Source organism: Amphiura filiformis, chromosome 3 (assembly GCF_039555335.1).
Source record: "Amphiura filiformis chromosome 3, Afil_fr2py, whole genome shotgun sequence".
Classification (NCBI taxonomy): Eukaryota; Metazoa; Echinodermata; class Ophiuroidea; order Amphilepidida; family Amphiuridae; genus Amphiura; species Amphiura filiformis.
In genome coordinates, this window is record NC_092630.1 from 44,926,798 (window position 1) to 44,947,424 (window position 20,627).

General features: G+C 37.0%; 1 protein-coding gene across 1 annotated transcript; it reads right to left on the minus strand.

Annotated features, from left to right (window-relative positions):
- Nucleotides 1-201: 201 nt before the first annotated feature.
- LOC140148584 (uncharacterized) lies at nt 202-20,395 on the minus strand. The gene is made up of 5 exons (XM_072170591.1): nt 20,084-20,395; nt 15,780-15,912; nt 11,015-11,151; nt 7,056-7,185; nt 202-441 (listed from the first exon to the last, which is right to left on the minus strand). Exons 1-5 carry the CDS (start codon nt 20,132-20,134, stop codon nt 287-289), a joined length of 606 nt encoding a protein of 201 aa, XP_072026692.1. The 5' UTR covers nt 20,135-20,395; the 3' UTR covers nt 202-286.
- Between the last annotated feature and the right edge of the window lie 232 nt (nt 20,396-20,627).

Here is a 20,627-nt window from a genome sequence, read left to right on the forward strand (position 1 = left end):
GGTTTCAGATCTGTACTCAGATCTAGTTGATATTCGAATCCGTGGGACGAATTGAAAACTGTTTTTTTATACATATTTCAAGAACGAATAAGTCAATTTTCAAAATAAAAAAAGTAAATAAAAGCTGTTTTACTGTGCAAATGCATAAAGTATTCATTCATGTTTTAGGCCTATTCGGGCATTAAAATACAAAAAAAAAATACTGACGTTGCAGTTCTTTCAGGGATACCCTGTAAAATGTATTTATATTATACCATTCATTTTGATTTCTCATTGGTATCGAAACTTAGCAGCATGAACAACAGATAACATCGTCATCAAATCCAGGAATTTGGTTTTTCTGAAAGAATCGGTTGTTCCAGTACGGATCGCCATGTTGTACTAATACGATTTGAGTGAATCGGTCAGAAATTGCAACAGTCTTGTACGCGAGAAAGTAACCTGTGGAAGAAAGATTATACCATCAGCTACATCAGAGATATGAAAAAGAAGATTTGATATTTTGACCAATTATCTCGTGTGTTCAATAGGCGATGCAAAAGGTGATGATCGGAAAGACCATGTGGCCCAGCAAACCCAAAACGTTTTCAACAAAAGTTTGCCAGAAAATGTTTAAATGTCGGGTTATAAAAGGCACATAAACATGATAAAGGGTATAAAACGTTTAAAAAGAACCACTAACCGCCAGGGCCGTCGCTAGACCATTTTCTCGGGGGGGGGTCGAAATAAAAATTTTACTGGCAGGCCTATATGGCCGCATTTACCTTTTGATGGCCCTGGGCACGGCAACATGATTGCCAGATAAAAGACACCCCTCCCCCATTATTGTAACCCAAGTTTTTTTTCCAAGCTGTCCCCAGAATTCCTTACCTTTAAAAGCGCACGGAAATTTGATATAAAGTGCTAAAATTCAAAGGGGAATGTACCGGAGTCACCCAGCAAGGGGGCAAAATGTCCAAATCGTCCCACTGATCCGCTACTAAAAGAACATTACTGTGATAAATGCGCGAGAAGCGCGCGAAAAATTTGGAATTTCAATGCCAATATGAACAAAATTATGCCCTCAAATCGTGCCAACTTTCGGTTAATTTAGTTCGGGTATTTTGATCAAGTATACAAGTTTTATGCTGTTCCAGGCATCAGTGGAGCTGCCCTAGCACTCATGTTATTTTATGATTTACATTATCAGGCTGATTATAGAAAGGATAGAATTATAATTTTCATTTTTGAGATTCGTGTTCAAGTTCAAGATGAAAAAAAAACGAATTTCCAAGGGTTATTTTTGGGTCTAAAACAAACCAAAAGAAAGATACAAATTAATCGTAAATTTTGTCACAACATATCCGTCGACTGAGCAGGGGAGGGGACTGACTAATTGCCACCCTGCGATATAGCTAACGTCAATTGGTGCTGATGGACAGTGATGTAGTTTTTATTTTTGACATATACAGTGGGATCGGTTTGGCGGCAGTATAAGTTTATGGGACAAATGCGAGCGAAGCGCGCGAAAAATTTTGCCATAATATATTGAAGCTAAACTGGTGAAATATGGTGCAAAAGTGGAACAAATTCGCGCGAAGCGACCAAAACATGGTACTGTTATGGCTAAAATTGCCAAATATGCGGTTAATTAGTCAGAAACCCACAGGCGTCAACATTGGGCATGTTGAAGGGATGATTGTATGACCATCCCCCAGCAAAATATTTGGGGGATTTATCCCCCATCTCCCGGGATCTACACCTATGCTGATGAAGGGCGCGGTGTGGAGAGGTGATGGGATGCGAACATATTTTGTCACTCAATCTTGCAAAATCATTAGTTCTTTGTCTGCATCACCTCAACACGCCTGGCCATTTTTAGGGACTTAGCTAGCCACCGGTCTGGCCGTCATTTTAGACGGTCAGTTTGCTCCTGGGACGGGCAAAATTAATGCCTTTGACAGATGCTATATTATAAATTGTATGTTTTGAGAAGCTAATTGCTCTTTTTAGTAGACCCAATTTGTAGGACAAGGCCATATCAGCACATATTTGAACTCTTTGAACCCCCAATGTAGTTCGCACCCCCCCTGGCGACGGCCCTGCTAGCCGCGAAATGTGGATATCCAACTAGTTTGCCCCGCAGAGCTACAAAGAAGCACTAACCGCGAAATATTCAACAAGCTTAAACTATAAATTAGCCCCCGAAAGAGGGCAGGGCGTAAAGAATGAGGGAAATGATGGGCTTCAGTATCGCATCTTATCCTAGGTGCATATTCAGGCCGTCTGATGATTTGGCGGCAAAAGGTCGTTGACCTGTGACAAGGTGGTGTTTTCTAAGGTCGTAGATCTTGAGTCAAACTTCTTAGGAATGTTCTTGATGACAAAATTGTATACCCCCGCCAAGTTCTGGCGCAGACCGCCTCCCCTGTTTAGTGAAGGTTGTTCTTTCTTTACGTAGATTGCTTCCTTGGCGCCCCTTTTATACCACCTGCGGTCTCTGTCTAAAATCACCACGTCTTTGTTATTAAAGTGTGATTTGTACATCCTTAAAGGGGGGTAACCCTATTGGTTTTGGTTAAAATGGAGAGGGAAAAAAACCCTTCCGGTACCGGGTTTTGAACCGGGTACTTCTCGGGTAAAAACATGGCGCGCTAACCAATTGAGCCATTTAGCATGTTTAGCCCACTTCCTCCCGAAAGGAATTTTTAAAACTATATACGGCGCACCGTCTCCTCAGCAGTTAGTGTGGTTCGCTTTTTTTCACAGAATGTGTATGACGCGAAACCAAAGTAGCTGTTGAGGAGACTGAATCTGACTGATGATTCGTTCATAATTCCCTGCCCAGAAATCCGAAGTAATTTTTAGTATTTAAAAAATGATAGCCTCTAAAAGCCGCTGTGTTTCATGATTTCTCCGGAAATACATCGACTTGGAGCGTCAAATTTCAGGATAGTAATGAGAAAAATAGTATCTATTATGTGATACCAAAACCTCATCAACAATGAAAAATATCGGGGGGATGATGCTGTCGATCGGGTTACGGACCTTTAAGATGATTGTGTATCTCCAGGCGGCTGACACTGAAAAATTTGCATGGAAAAATGACCCGTCTCCTCCGCAGCCAATTTGGTTCCGCTCCATCGAAATCAAGCCGGTCACGGAGGAGACTACCCTCCTTTGTGTTTGTTCATTTGTGTATGGAGAGCCCTTTTTGGAGTCCGGAATGACTTAGGCTACGCTCTCAGCTAGAGTCCGACGCTGCATTGCACTAGAAATACCTTTTCTGTGAAATCGCTATAGAGCCAACCGGGAGCACGTATTCGTTTTGAAAATATAGCATTAAAATTAGTATCACCCTTGTGGCCACCGTGCAGTGGAAAACCTTAATTCTTTCATTAAAAGGAAATGAAAATTAAAAAAACACGGATCTACTTGTGCACCAATAAAATTGGCACAGCAATTTGTCTCAAATATGAATGAATTTTAAGAAACATACGGGGTATGATGAACATTGACCTGACGCCATGATAGTAGGATCTATTAGTCGTTTTATATACAATGTATATACCGTATTGTCATAATACCAATATTTGTCATTATATATAATGAGTAATATCTAGCAACGTAAATGTGCAGTTCATATGCACAAACGAATACTGATCTTTATGATATTCAGGTTTTGTACATCACATATAACATGTCACATAGGAGGTCATACGTGTTGACCTTCATCTATTGTATTTGTTCATCTGTGTATGGAGAGGATTAGCGCCATTAAACGCCATTAAAACGCCATCAGTATTAGGGCGTAGTTCAGTGAACTCACCGGATTGCTATTCCAAGTACTTTGATAATACAGATAATATGTATTAATGGGTCGAGGCGATTGCATTGAAAAACCTAATAAATTATTCATAACAGTTACGTAATCAATCGATAGTGCGGACACTTTTTATTTGCAAACCACCAAAATTCGTGATCTTTTAGCGTTGGAAATGAAACCACGTGAATAGAGTGCCCTCTCAAGAATATCAACTCTCTGGTATCTCTTCCTTCACGGTCTCATTCGAAGAGATGGCCGATATGTGAAACACAGTGTCCGAATAACCCCCAGCTCGTGCACAGGATTTCTATATAGGTGAAATCATAGGCCTTCAAACATTTGAAGGCCTATGGTGAAATCAACATTAGCCAAACGCATGTACCAGCACAGGCGTGCTAGAACTAGTTGCGGGGATTCAGCCGTGTTCACGCATAATGCGTTTTGGACAGACAAATCACACTTTTGACAACAAAGACGTGGTGATTTTACATAGAGACCGCATGGTATAAAAGGGTCGTCAAGGAAGCAATCTACGTAAAGAAAGAACAACCTTCACTAAACAGGGGAGGCGGTCTGTGTCATAACTTGGCGAGGGTCTACAATTTTGTCATCAAGAACATTTCTAAGAAGTTTGACTCAAGATCTGCGACCTCTGGAAACACCACCTTGTCACAGGTCAACGACCTTTTGCCGCCAGATCATCAGACGGCCTGAAGATGCACCTAGGATAAGGTGCGATTATAGTTGATTAGTTTCATGTTTCCCATTTAAGGTGGTATTGGATGCATTTTCTAGAAATTAGCAAATGCTTTGAGCATGTTTTAAACAGGTAAATTGAGTAAGGTAAAGTACACTGATCAATATGCCTTTTGTTTGAAGCAAATCGGACATACGGTTTCCATAATATGTCAAATTATATTTTCTTTGCATCTAATTAGATACAAAGAAAATATAATTTGATTAATTTGATAGTGTTTATCAATAATCGATATAGAAAATGAGCTAAAAGGACTGTAAAAGGCTCATTAATATGTAATTTTTGCCAATATTTTGCTAAAAGTCAATGCATAAATGTTCATGGTACTTTTATTTTGCATACTTTTGCCCTGAAACTTGGTCAAAGTGTTTCTAATATTTTCTAATGTATTATATAGTGAAGCCACCCCTAATTTGCATATTTGCATAATTAATGAGCTAATTTGCATAAATGATAATTAATTATACAAATTAGGGCGGCTATAGCTCATTAATTATGCATAAATTATCTGGAAGTCATTAGGAACACTTTGAAACCAATATTCTATTAAATAATAATGTTACGAACATTTATGCATTGAATTGTAGCAACATATTGGCAAAAATTACATATTAATGAGCATTTTCAAGTCATATTAGCTCATTAACTGTATTGATTATCGATAAAAACAATACAATACAAAGACATTTAAAATGTATGTATTATGAAAACCGTAAGTCCGATTAGCTTCAAACAAAAGGCATACTGATCAGTGTTCTCTGCCCTACTCATTTAATATGTTTAAAACATGAATAGATCACTTCCAAAATGCCTCCAATACCACCTCAATGTTTAACTGAACGTTTTAAAAACGTCTTGTGTTCGCTTGGGCAATTAGGGGGCAACAAGTGACCTTTAAAACAAATGGGGCCAAACAAGTTTTTGCACACCATGGAGGTGGATCAGTTGTAGCAAAATTTTGTAGCAAAACATTCGTATGCATATAATTCAAAATTAAAATTGATAAATATAAAATTCAAATTATGAAAAACAAAAACACTTCTCACAAAGTTGAATAGGTTTCAACTTGTTTATGGTTTTCAACCACAAGCAAACATTTGAAGTCAGGGCGCAGATAATGGCGAGCTTCACGTGCTACAGTGCTTGCATAAAAGCCATTGATCGCTGTAAACTGCAACTTTTAAATTCGGATAGTTTTCTTTAAAAGCACCACTGTGTTGTTAATATTGAACGACACTTGACAAATGGGGTATCAAAATGCGAGTAAATACACCATCCTTCTCTCTATGTTGAAATATTGTGAAAACAATTATTAGTTCTGAAACTATAGGCTTACTTATAACAGCTGCGTTACTTTTTGTGGAGACTTAACATCTAAAACCATAATGAATGGTCATATCATATTTTGAATTAAATGACTCATTTGCCAATTAAGTCACCATGGTGACAGTCGATCATTATTATGACAATAAAATTAAACGTTTTAAACAGGTTATATTTTGGGTTTGGTAAAAACGTTTTGTTAACATTAAATATCGGGTTGAAATAACATTATTCTAGAATATTTGCAGTAAGTTATCAAAAAATGTTTTTTACATTATGTTATTAGTGGTATAGCGTGTCGACTATAATGGATCCATAGTTTGCTGGTTCGAACCCCGGTCGATACTTGGTAGAATTTTAAATCTAAGATGTTTCGCTTCTTTTTGTTAAGTAAAAGGAAATAATAGTAAGTATCTCCAACGCAACGCTAGTAAGCATTTCGTTAGGTGTGAAGCGTTTGTTAGGTACCTAATCGATCGCCTATCGTTCGTGTGTGACAAGAAGCTGTAAACTACTGTAAAGCCATGTGTGTTTTGCTCCACACAGCGACGCCCTCAATGTTTCTTGAATTTATAATTTCTATATGATTGTAATGCCCATTGGTGTAGTAAAATACCACGTGAAAGACTGAGTCTGAAGTGCTTTAAAAATAGTAAAATTTAAGTTTTTATAATAAAACAGGAGACCTGCGCGTGTTTTATTCAGAGTTCACCGATCGAGTGATGGCTAAACACATTGCGTACATGTGAATCATTGGATCAGTGACGTATAAACTGGGTGCATATCGTTATTCGTCTTATGTATTGATGTATAAGCTGTGTGCATATCGCTATTTGTCTTACGTCTTGTTTGTACATCCCAGCTGCGTGAAGCTCCGCCAATAATCATGATAATAATACGATCGGCGATCTAATACACGCATTGCTGGAATGAAATAGCAATTTTCTTCATTTTAGCTCATTTGTTTGGCTCGAAATTAAGAGGGGACAATGTGATCAGTGAAAAGTAGAATTTAAATAGGAATCTATTCTTTATGCAAATCACACATGGCTTTATTTTAGGCTACTTATTTCAAAACACATGCACCCTCAAGTTTGGCAAGATTTGAAAGGATATAGCATATTTTATTTAAATGAATGACAAAAGCATAGCCTTAGCATTTTCCCTTACCAGAATACAGACGACTTTCGAGAGTCCATCCACCATCATGATGTTCACTACTATTAACATATAACAATTTCCAATATCTACCGTCCACAGGATTCCATATAGCCTTATTTATCATTCTCCGTGGTATATTCTGCAACATATCAATACCCAGAATTATTAGGAAATTCACAAAAAAGTACAAATTATGCAAAGGTATTACTTGTTGTACAAAACCAAATTTAGTCGTCAGCTCAAGCATTGACTGTTATCATACTGGCATTTTAAACAAAACATTATTCGCTTAGATAGATAAATAAATAAATAAATAAATAAATAAATAAATAAATAAATAAATAAATAAATAAATATAACAAGTATTGTTTTTCAGGTGACTAACTTTGGAATTAAAAGTGCTCAAACCCATTACAGGTGAGCGTAAGAAACAAATTCAAAGTATAGACCTCTGGAAAAGGCAACCGTTACTACTAGTTTCACAGCATACCCTCACTTACGATCATTGGGTATACCGATCATCAGACGGATAATTTGTCATGGTTTTAACTTAACAGAAATGCATATACAAGTATATACATTCTGTGGTGTCAGAACCATGACAAAGCCACTTCCCAACACAGTCTTTACTCCAAAAGTAGTCGAAAGTGCTCAACCACTATAAATAGTGGGGGCGTAATATAACAAGTATTGTTTTTCAGGTGACTAACTTTGGAATTAAAAGTGCTCAAACCCATTACAGGTGAGCGTAAGTAAATAAATAAATAAATAAATAAATAAATAAATAAATAAATAAATAAATAAATAAATAAATAAATAAATAAATAAATAAATAAATAAATAAATAAATAAATATTCAAAGTTTAGACCTTCCAGAATACGCCGTAGAAGTGATGTCATAATCGGATTAACTACCATAGCAATAGATGAATACAATTTTTGAATAGACCGCCCTGCACTACAAGCAGATTGCACTAATCACCTGTGTATGTCAGCAAACATATATTGAATACAATACCGCTCTTTTCAAAGATACTAATCTTACAGGTGCAGTGATCAGCCTTTCTTTGACATCTATGGTTCAATGCATCGGTACCGCGTGAATGTAGTAGTGCAGAGCGGTATATAGTCAAAATTGTATTAATCTATTGCTATGGTAGTTAATCCGATTAACTACGTCACTTCGACACGTGTCGTCTGAGTGACGATCGCCTTTATACGCTGGCGAAGTTACGCAATTAATCGGATTAACTACCATAGCAATAGGTCAAAACAATTTTGAACATATCGCGCTGCCCTACAAGCAAACTAATCCCCGGGACTAATCCCCTGTGTATGTCTGCAATCATAGATTGAATACAATACTGGTCTTTTCAAAGATACTAATCTTACAGGTGGAAGTGATCAGCAAGATATGGTTAATGCAGAGGTACCGCGTGAACGTATCAGTGCAGCGCGGTATATTCAAAAATTGTTTTAACCGATTGCTATGGTAGTTAATCCTGTTACATCATCACTTCTACGGTGAATTAAAATAATGATATTTTGCGTTCATTGCGCACTCGTGCAATGCGCATGATGGTATTATATATCAAAGCGTATTCGCATGACCGAGAAATACGAAACGCAGACGTATAGACGATTCCAACGAGCCAAGTCATGGTCCGGATTTGGTTGGCTATTACTGGGTCTCCGCAACACCAAACTGGTGTTGTGACTACCCAATTGGGTGGATTAAAGCCGCTTCAAAATCGATGTTAGATTCTTTTGTGTTGTAAACTGTCATCATTCTTTTGTCTACGTGTAACACGGGTGATAAAATGCAGTTTAAAATACCCTCCAAGGCCACATCATTTCACATTTTAGGTAAGATTGAGCCGACGGGGACCCAGCTATGGCTGCTATTGAGGTGTAGGAATGCGTGAAATTGGATTCGCCTATAGCCATGTACTGTATGTATGAATAATCCATTATATACCGGGTTTAATGTGCACCACCCCCTGGACTCTACCAAAGCAACTTTTTTAGTTTCCTTTTATGGTCTTTAACACATACAATATGTTACCAAACAAAATTCAAAATAAGCAAAAAGATCAAATATTGGGGTGGTCAGTTTATAAAAAACACGCTCCGATTTCAATGCGAATTTATAAATTAAATCAAAATATTGATTTGATATTAGAAGGACATTCTTCGCATTCTGAATGCACTTTGTTTGATATGTCTGATGTGCTATCAGGTCCCAAAACTCTCAAATGTATACTGAATACAAGGCAATAGGATTTTGCTGCAACTTTTAAATCCTGGGTTGCGTTCATTTAAATGTATGCTGCGATATCAATATTGGGACCATTGCAACAGGTGTCATAATGTGCAGAAATAAAGTCTGCTTTGAATGCATATCCTAAATGTGGTATACGAGCAACCGTTTTGGAATAATTCATAATTGGAATAATTACTTTTCTGTAGATGTGTATTATCATTAATGTAAACTTATTTTAAGGATGAGTCTAATATTTCAAAAAGGGAAAATGCCGACATTCAAGCTCATTTATTGTGGTGGCAAAAGATTGAAAAACGATGAAAATAAATCATTTCCACCGAAAATTCAATCGAAAAAGATTCGCCCCTAACTTTAATCGCTAAAAACTTGTAAAAGATTGAGAATCACTCCTTTTGATTCAAATCATACGAGATTGAAAATTTGATCTTTTTGATTGAATATTCAATCCAATCGGGCAATTTAAGAGAGTTCATTAGGGTTGGGATAATTACTTTTCGGTAGATGTTTATATCAATAATGTAAAGCTTATTTTAAGTATGAGTCCAATATCTCAGAAAGGGGAAATGCCGACATTCAAGCTCATTTTTTCTGGTAGACGTTCACCATGGTCACTAATCGGTAAGATACTCTCTTGGCCAATTGAAATTGCAGAGTTTGTAGACTGATATCACTATCTAATCAAGTGTTACTCCTAATGTACTGCAAAATGACATGTGTTGCATATGTTTGAAATGAGATTTCAAACTGTTTTACAGTGAACATTTTCAATCTTTTTTCAACTGGAAAGGACTTGTCCCTAATTTGGGACGACAAAAGATTGAAAAACAATAAAAATCAATCCTTTCTACTGAAAATTCAGTCGAAAAAGATTCGCCCTAACTTTAATCGCTAAAAGATTGTAAAAGATTGAGAATCACTCCTTTTGACTGAAAAAATGTTTGAAAATTTCAAATCACCCGACTGAATATACAGTCGAAAATGATTTGTCCCTAATTGGGGACGGCGGGATTGAAAATTCAATATTTTTGATTGAGTACTTAATCGGGCAATTTAAGGGATCTAGAATGAACGTTTATGGCGTTTCGACAGTATTTTTTGTGGAACATGAGAGCACCTCAGACGTATCGAATTGCATTCTGAGTACGAAGCATGTCTTTCTGATATCAAATAATTTTCATTTTTTTTTATTCACGATATAATACAAATTTTATGACAAATTATTATAATTTGATATTTTTCAAATTTTTGATATATAACAGTCCTCGAAATTGAAAATTTTGACCTTTTATATTGAAGATATGGATTTTTCCCCAAAAAGACCTATTTTTTGGGTGTTTTGTGAAAAAAATCCATATCTTCAATACGAAAGGACAAAATTTTCAATTGATCGTCGGCTTTTCATCCCACCTACATACACTTTAAGTATAAATCATCAGATTTATAAAGTTTACTTCAAGTACTGTTAAATATCAAAAATACCAATTTTTAATGATTTGCCATAAAATGTGTATTACATTGCGAATTTCAAAAAATCAAAATTATTTGATATCAGAAGGACATTCTTCGTATTCAGAATGCAATTCGATATGTCTGATGTGCTCTAATGTCCCACAATAAATACTGTCCAAACGTTCATACCCCTCCATTAAGATAGTGGTGAAAAGGAAGAAGAACGGGATCTCACCTTTTTGGTTAATACTGGTCCTCGCACAGATGAAATGCACCGTTTGGTAGATGAAGAGTATTTTCGTGCCTGAAGTAGAGCAGACGTGGTACCATCTTCACGTATATTTGATCGGTATTGATATTGGATAAACATATCTGAAAAACAAAGAATAAATACATAATTATTCGCTACAGTCCAAATTAATTACGTTTTATATTCATGTCCAAGGGACCATTCAGTGCAATGATCAATGATAAAATTAAAATTGCCTAAAAGTAGAGGATAACTGGACAAGTCATTAAAATTGTCATCAGTATCTTTAAAATGTAAAAATTGGCAAAAAACGAAGAAACAAGCAGTATCGACAAAGTCAATAATGTAGCTAATTATTAGGAAGAGAAATGACCACCAACAGGCTATACAGGGTGTCTCAATAAAAATAGGCCCTGCGGATTTGGGGACGTAACTTAAAATGTCGGCAGTAAAATCAAAACCTTTTTAAAAATTCAAAAACCATGACGTTTCTTCTTTAAATTGGTCCACAAAACATCAAAATCCGTTCACGCGTCACAGAGATAATTGGGATTTTACAAATAGACCCTTTTTTGGACCACCGTTCCAATGGGGCAATACACATTAAACACTAATGTGCTGCATTGTAGTTTATAATGGACAAAAAGAGATGAAGTTGCTGGGTACGAATTAAAAAAGATTAACCAATCATTTAATCTCTCAAAGAATGTTTTTTGCACTTTTCTGTTTGGGTTAACAATATTGAAAACATTTCTCAAGAAACATATAGGGCCAATCGGTCACTTAAGTTTCACAGTCTACACCCCGGGTCTACACATAGGCCTACATGACCGGAAAAACACGAACAAGGCTTCTTTCTTAAGAATGAATCTCACGAATGGTGTTAAGTGGCCCAAAAAACGCTAGTTTATGCGCGACTAGTGATTTTCAAAACATAGCCTAAACAGGATTTACCCTTTTGAGCAAAAAAATCTCTATACAGGAATATGGCGCATTTTAACAACAAATAAGCAGGATTTGTTTATCTGAAAGGCAGCACCAATACAGGCTTTAACAAGAATACACACTTTGTGTGATTTCTTTATCATTTTCCAATATAATGTTTGAGTGATGTCCTGGTGCAAATCAGTTAAGGAAGCACGCCTTGCGTATTAAATGAACCCTAAACCATGTAAAGCTATGTAAACGCATCAACTATAGCGGATCGCAATTCTCCAGATTCATTATCTGAAAAAAATCCTGGTCAAGCATGTGAACATTATGAAACTTATGCCTGACCCCATGGCCCTTTTGTTGCTTGAGAAATGTATGAACTATATTTCTAGAAGGTATATTTTCACATATTTTTAACCCAAAGAAAAAGATGTGAAAAACAATATTTGGGAGATTGATTGATTGGTTGGTTGATGTTTTTAACTCGTACCCGGCAAGACTGAGAGTGAGCTTCATTTCTTTCTTCCATTCTAAACTACCTTGCATTCTGTGTGTTGCCCCATTGGAACGGTCCAAAAATGGGACTATTTGTACAATCCCAATTATCTCAGTGACGCGTGAACAGATTTTGCTGATTTGCGCACCATCTTAAAAAGGAAACGTCAAGGTTCTTGAATCTACAAAAAAAGTTTTGATTTTACTGCCGAAATTTTAAGTTACGTCCCTTATCCACAGGGCCTATTTTTATTGAGACACCCTGTATAAGCACATCTATGAAAATATCAAAGCCGCGAACATCTGAATTTTGATGATTTTTAAGATCCTGTGGATGAGCATGCAAATCACTGAAAAAAACCAAAACAAATAAACCCGCAATACAAAACAAAAACAAACCGTATTTCGCATTCATTTTCTAGTCCTGACACTTTAATATCTTTCTTTACTAATAAAATAATGAGCTCTGTCTGTCTGTCCGGCTATGCGTTTCGCCACGCCTCGACGCATCGTTCCTATATTTCGGATATAGATAGGTATCGGGCATCCCACGTTTATGGGGTGGTTTGTAAGGTCATCGGAGGTCAAGGTCAAAGGTCAAAATTTTTCAAACTTTGTCCAATCGGGCCCAAACTATATGCCCGAAATAAAATCGAGGTCAACAGAGGTCAAAGGTCATTACGAAGGGGTCAAATTTCAAACTTTGTCCGATCGGGCTCAAACTTAGTGGGTGGAATCCTTAATACGAGGGGAATACATGCCCGAGATACAATTCAGGTCAACAGAGGTCAAATGTCATTATGGAGAGGGTCAAATTTCAAACTTTGTCCGATCGGGCTCAAACTTGGTGGGTGGAATCATTGATACGAGAGGAATACATGCCCGAAATTAAATTGAGGTCAACCTAGGTCAAAGGTCACTACGGAGGAGTCAAATTTCAAACTTTGTCCGATCGGGCTCAAACTTGGTGGGTGGAATCCTTGATACGAGAAATATTCGCGAAATGTAAAAGCATTGATTTGTGCACAGGCTATACACACCAGAGAATTAAAAACAATTAATTCTGTGATACGCACACACAGGCTTTACGGGCGCACGGCCAATAGAGCGTCCCATTAAAATTCACGCGAAAACGCGTCTTTTCTTTGCGCGATTTTAGACCTTTTCAGCAACAAATTTAATATAAAAATACCACCAATTGATAGCAAATCGATGAAAATATAATACATGTTTCAATGTACGGGTAGTCTTTCGATTAAATTCGAGATATGGGCCCGGGACGGGGCGTTTAAACAGCACCAATACCATTTTCGACCCGTTTCTACCCTGAAAACCCGTTTTTTTTTTTTAAATCAGAGGGTCTACTTTTTCCCCCAAAAAAATTGGGTTATGCAACTTTTTTTGGATCCAAGTTCATGTGTAGGTCTCGAACTTTTATTTAAGCTATATCATGCTTTCCACAGAAAGGCCCAAAACTCCTCAAAAAAGATTTTGTTCTTACCGGAACTCATCCACATTACATCGCGCGCGGAGTGATTTGGTGGTGTGCGCCCTTACAGGACTACACTGCTCCAAGAGCATAGAGGGAGCACACCACCATTAGATTCCGCGGTCAAAAGTGTAACCCGCAAAGTAGTCCTCATAAAACGTAGAAATTGAGCTTTTTGTTACATTTTTCAGCAAATATATGTCTGAGATACGTTTGTTTGATGCCATTCTAAAGCTGAAACGGTTTTGATGAAATTCCGTGCAGAAAAAATGATTTTAAATGTGTTCTGGCGGACTAATCGTGCATATCACGCATCGATGTCAAATCCCAAGAATTGAGCTTTCAACAGCTTTGAAATCACGGGATGGGGTAAAAATGTCCAATTTGCAAAAAACTGACATTGGAAATCTATGTGCAAAAGAAAATATATTAAAGCTTAAGGATCGTCCCATAACCATGCCCAGTTTCAATGCTCTATCTATTGCAGGGAAATAATTAGAAGAGATTTCCGAAAGGCTTTTTTGCACGTATTTCAATGGGGAGCGTAATGGTGGTGTGCCCCCTAGACATAGCACTTGTTTGTCCGGGTCCAAGAGGGCGGACAGCGCCCTCTAATAGTTATACAGGAGTAAAGAGAAATTTGCTCGAATTTCTCCCAAAAGCATTTCATTGTACTCCTCTTGCCAAATTGAGCAACAGAGATAAAAAGAATTTATCGCGTCTGATGTCACTGTCAATTACGATCCTTGATTGGTTTACACAGGTTAATCAGCGCGTAAAAGGAAGACCGATCTATCTGGTGCTGATCGGAGAAAAGGAATAGCAGCAAGGCAAAAAACAGCTTTTCTAGGCATTGTGGACATGGTGTCTTCGGTTAAGAAAGTTTCCTACAATAAAGACCTAACTTTTGAGATGGTTTGCATGTCGAAAGGTGCAAAATTAACAAGGCGCCCGGTTATATATCCGCGTTCAGCAAGTCATTATCACGACACTTGTAAACAAACCGTGCTCGAGTTTGATTGACAGATGACGTCAGACGCGATAAATTCTCTTTATCTTTGTCTTTCATTATAGTTTTCACCATTTCGTTCGTGCGCTATGGCCGGAAAACGAAAGGTCATGTGACCAGTGACCTTTTCGGGTCAAAAAGTTAAAAATCGTTTTATTTCCTTTAATTACAATGATTCAGAAAAAGAATAGTTTGCTATAGATTAATCAGTTAAGGGTCTAAAATAAGTCCAAGTTGGTACTGCATGAAGTATATAATTATGGCATAATAGTCACTCGATAGTCGTTCCACAGTGCTCAATACCAATTTTTAACTAGGTAGACTATCAGACTATTGCGGCATACGTATAGCAATTAAACCAAAGACATACAAGATCATGTAGCCATAGTGGTTTTGGATATATTTAACCTTCTGACTTTTCAACTTAGCAAACTCGTGACTAAAGGAACAATTTTCGAAATTATTCACCAAAATCTGAAAATGTGAGCATTTCGACTTTTTGACCCTGTATACCATAGCGAGTGAACCAAACGTGAAAGATAAGAACTGATTATGCAAACTATAAGTACATTTTTGGCTCATCTTGACAATCGTACAATGAAATGGTTTTCGCCCAGTTTTTGGAGAACTTCAAACAAGTTTAATTTTGTACCCTATATAACTGGGGTGGTGCAGTACGGTACATATCTGAAACTCTAAAACGGAGAGCTTTTGACACAAAGTGCACGATTTCCTTAAAATAAGAGCCTTATAATCAGCTGTACTAAAATAGCATGTGATGAAATGAGATTAGCAAATATCCTACTTTTAATAACGTTTCTTACTATTTCCATCCTGGAAAGGTTGTAACACCCATTCGCCATTTCTTAAAGACAAGAACCACTGACCATTTCTGGGTTCAGTGATCTCTGCATAGAAGTACACTTTATCATCAGATCCTGTGAATTGGTATTCTTTCTGTTTAAAAAACAAATAAACAAAAATGACGTATTATTTGCTTCAAGCAAAAGTGTCAATTGACCCACCCTTGTTCTAACTACGGAAGCACACTCATAAATTAGAGCTATTGGTATTTTAACAGCAATTTCGATCTCTTGGGAAACAATTTCCAAGTTGATGGGGCAAAGCTCCATAGCATGGATCATTGCTAGTATAGTCAAACAGAATCTCGTAACCATCGTGCAAATCATGGTATGTTTGCTGTATTGGACAGATAATTATATACTATATAGCGATCATTATATAGGCTATGGAGGCATTTCAACTGCGCCCTTATTTGTACACATGGGTCAAGTTCAACATTGCTCGAACTTGGGTTAAAAACAACACTTATGTGTTCCTCTAGTCATATGGATTCAGAAAAAGTATAGTTTGACATATCTACGACGTACACTTATGCGTAAAATTTAAAAAGTAACATTGTGACGTCATTTTAATTCTAATTTTCGCTCCACATAGAGAGTGAAAAAGAAGTGAAAAAAGTGCTCCGATTTCGACTCAAATTATTTGTATTTCCATGATAAATCAGAAAAAGAATAGTTTGCGCTATGTAGGATGTTTCGTTACCTTCGTAACACATTAAAATAGGCCAATATCCATTGAGTTCCATTGAATCCATTTGATCTTGATAATTGCTGTGTTATCTGGTTAGCACTATTCTTTTTCTGATTTTTTGCAACAAGACAAATAAGTTGAGAAATCAGAGCAAATTTCATTTCGGTCATGGTGGGGAAAATTTGACCTATGATGTCACAATATTACTCTTTTAATAGGGATGACCAATGAACCATCAACTTGATTAGAACACTCCCATAGACATGCAGGGAACTCAACTGTGCACTGCTTGCACAGACATTTCTAAATTGAGCTCATTCTTTTATTTTTCATAATTTTTCTGTAAAAATTGGAGATGTTAATGCCAATTATGTTTTGTAACTATCCTGCAAATTACAGCATCATAACTTATTTGGTTTTTCTGTACGTGTGAGTCAAAATTGGTTCATCGCCACAGTGCGCTTAATTGCCAGTGGCCCAGTGCAGCACTGCTCAGAATGGCACAAAATATTCAGATGAAAAAGATCAGGTGAACACCTTGACCTACTGAGCTGTAATTTGGCAGAGTTGTTGTTATTACCGCTATCATACCCTCTGTAAAAAGGAAAAAAAAACGGACAAGTAGATCTCGAGTTAAAAATTAAATCACCAGCTTCCCTTTGGAATTTCCAAACACCTTTCGAATCATGTTAAATAGACACCTTTCTGAACATAAATGTGAAGTTTCATGCCCATTTGTTGTATTATTCACCTGATCTCAACCCTAAACATTTTCTTATATTTATACCATCTGCACTGACTTGCTGCTATACACGCACAGGAGCTGTACTTTTAAAATACGCGCCTAATCAATAATGAGTCTTTCACTCCATTGTTAAAGTACTGTGCTCTCTGTAGCATATGGAATGACCAGGCCCTGGATGTGATGGTTTTGTAGCACATGACAGTATTCATTCAAGCCTATCAAGGTCTGTTATTAGCCACTTGCTGAATGGCTGGGCATTATCAGCTATCAAAGAGATACCTTATGCTGCTGCCAATCACAATAGAGGTTAAACATTTTGTTAAAACCCCAGAAGTGATATCAGGATGAAGCTGTGCATGTTGGTACTTGATTGTTTGGATTCCTATGTTGAAAATCCCTTGTAGTACATTAGTATTTTTCTTATGTGATCCTGTGCCATATACTGGGGTACCCAAAAAGGTGGCTTTGTTACATTTTGATGTGCAGTTTGGATTTCAAAACACTGTCTCTCGAGTATTCCTTCACTTAGAAGATTCAATTAGGTCTTAAATTGAGGCTAATTTATTCTATATTACTCATGTTTTTATCCTGTTTAAAAATATTTTTCAATTATTTTCTTATGACGTTTGGCATGAAATGTGCCAAGGGTGGCTGAGGATTAGGGGAGGAGGATTAGGGGAGGATTCATATTGTAAATTTGATTTAAAACCCCTTTAAAAATTTGAATCTATTAAAAAATGTCTAAATGAACTCCCAGACATCTAAACCAAGTAAATAAATACAGAAGTTCATTTAAAAGACCAATACTTGCTCAGAATGATTGTAAATGTGGAAAAAAGAGTTGGGGTTACATCCTCCCTACTTTGTGATTGTTTTTGCCCGTACTCTCTCATTTTTTAACCGATTTCCATAAAAAAGGTGTCAAAATGCTCAGAAGGATAAACCACTTCAAATGAGATGTGTAGGTAAAATGTTTGAACCATTTCATTTTTTTACTATGTAACACAAAGGTACCCCAGGTTGTGACACAGGACCATGTGTAGTGTATATTGTTGTGGAAAAAAAGTTCACCTGGACTTTTGATTTTGTGCCACTTTGGCCATTATGGATGATTTTTGGCAAATGTTTTCTAAAAGCATGATTTCAGTGCCTCGGTTTGAAGAAATACTTCATGCTATTGACTAGTAAAGTGCCATTTCATAAGAAACCCCTTTGATACTTTCACAATATGCTTGTTTCATGTTTGCATATATATTAAAATAAAGAAATATAAAAGGTAAATATATGCTTATACCAATTTTGCTCACATTGCTATATTTAGACTTTGTCAATTTATTTCGTTCCAATGACCGGTCAGAATGGGAAACTTTGAAAATTCATAATTCGAAAAGTTTTTGACCGATTTTGACCATTTAACCACCAAAATACTTCTGTTGATGAGTTCTTTCCAGAAAACAATCTTTTGTAGCAAAAGGGGCAACATGAAATTATGATGGTCATCCCTACTTTTAACCATAACGCAAAACCGTACGTCACAGATAGGTCAAAGTAAAGTTGTTTGAATCCTTATTGCCAGAGGCCGCCGGTACATCTTAGGCCGTCGATACACGACGCATTAGAGAATGAATTTGAAGAAAACCTTCTGATAATTACAAACACTCGCTGAGCAGCAAGACCTTCCCTCTAAGCTTTTAATCCGATAAGCTGATTATCTATTTGTTTTCATGAATTGGAAGACATTCTTTGATGTATTACTGAGCTCAATCATCTGAAATTACTGGAGCAGGAGTCACCCAGGCTGGTGGCTCAGCATAGTATTTTATTAACAGAAGGTTTTCTCAAATTCGTTTCCTAATAGGGCCTTAGCGAAAAAATGGGGTCAAACATTTAGCCAACAATTAGCGAACCTTAGAGATAGCGAACCTTCAATAAATTAGTGTTAGTGGGCCTTATTCAAAATTAGTGATAACGAACCTATTTAAAATTAGTAATAGCGAGCCTTATTTAAAATTAGTGATATCGAACCTTAGAACAAGCGAACCTTATTCTGAATTAGTGATATCGAACCTTAGAAGTAGCGGACCCTTTTTTAGGTATAGCGAACCCTTTTCTCGATTAGAGATAGCATTACACATTAGTGATAGCGAACCTTAGAGATACCGAACCTTAGAGATAACGGTCCTTAAAGATAGAGGGATGTTGCGAAAAACATTTGGGGTCAACAAATCACAACTTCTGTCGGCAAAAATATTTTTGTAGGGCCTAATGAAATAATTACTTCTTCACAGAAGGGTTGATTTGAAAATCATGTGCCCCAGAATGGGAAATTCTATAGTTATTGCCTTCAACATTTTCAATATCGAAAAAGGCAAGCGCCAGTTGTCTTTCATGCTCCTTTCTATTTAGATTAATTACGAAAATTACCATTCAATACGGGCAAGTGGTTGGTTTGAAAACAACTTGTCTAGGCTCAGCCATTTTCAACAGGAAGCGGGTAGCGTCTCCCCTAAAATGTCTCTAAAAATCATATTATATAAATATGATGTAATTTCAGATTTTCATTCTGCCGCCCTCTAAATTTGAATGCTTCCGCAGCCACTGATTTGGACAACAATTGGGTGTAATTTGGAGAGATGGCTTGAAAAGGCCCAAAAAGACAATTCACCACAGCTGGAATGAAAGTAAATTGAGAAATTTTCATATTTGCCAACTTTGTGATCAAGATTGAGCCAATGCTATAAGATACTAAAAAACTGACACATGAATGGGTACTAAACATTTTAAAACGGCAAACATCTCTGAAAATAGTAAACAAGCTTCAACACGTACTTCTGTCGAGACGTCGTCAGTCTCTGGTGGCGTACAAATAACCTGCGTCATTATTCTGCAAGGTACACAGTTACAGGTGTAAAAAATTCGTTGCCAATGTTAGAGTGTATTACAATATTTCCTTTCAACATAGACCCCTCCGACACAGACTCCTTCATAGACTCTGGGCAAGGACTGCACACATACAGCGTAGGTTACGACATAACAATAACTACCCGGTTGATGACTTCATGATTCGTACTCGATCGATCTAGGATATAGACTTATTCATGCATAACATTTTAAAGGTCATGGTAGTTTTTTTTTAAATTAGCGGGCGTTGTTGTTTTTTGCAAGTGTGTTGAACTATAGATCCCGGAACAGAACTTTTCCACGGTCAAGTTAATGGTTCAACAGTCGACCGGTAAATAGTGCATTTGAGAGTTTGTGCAAACAGTGGCGTAACGAGGGGGGGGGGGTGTCAATGGGGAGGGGCACGTGCCCTGGGCGCCGCCTTTTAGTGGGCGCCGAATAGACCCCTGGCTACAATTGTTTTGGGTCCACC

Excerpts from the sequence above, each read along its gene's own strand:
- LOC140148584 (XM_072170591.1), bottom strand. The coding sequence starts at position 20,134 with ATGACGCAGGTTATTTGTACGCCACCAGAGACTGACGACGTCTCGACA. Across the intron at positions 7,186-11,014 it reads GACCAGTATTAACCAAAAAG|AATATACCACGGAGAATGAT; the intron begins GTGAGATCCCGT and ends GATATGTTGCAG. Across the intron at positions 442-7,055 it reads CGAAAGTCGTCTGTATTCTG|GTTACTTTCTCGCGTACAAG; the intron begins GTAAGGGAAAAT and ends TTTCTTCCACAG.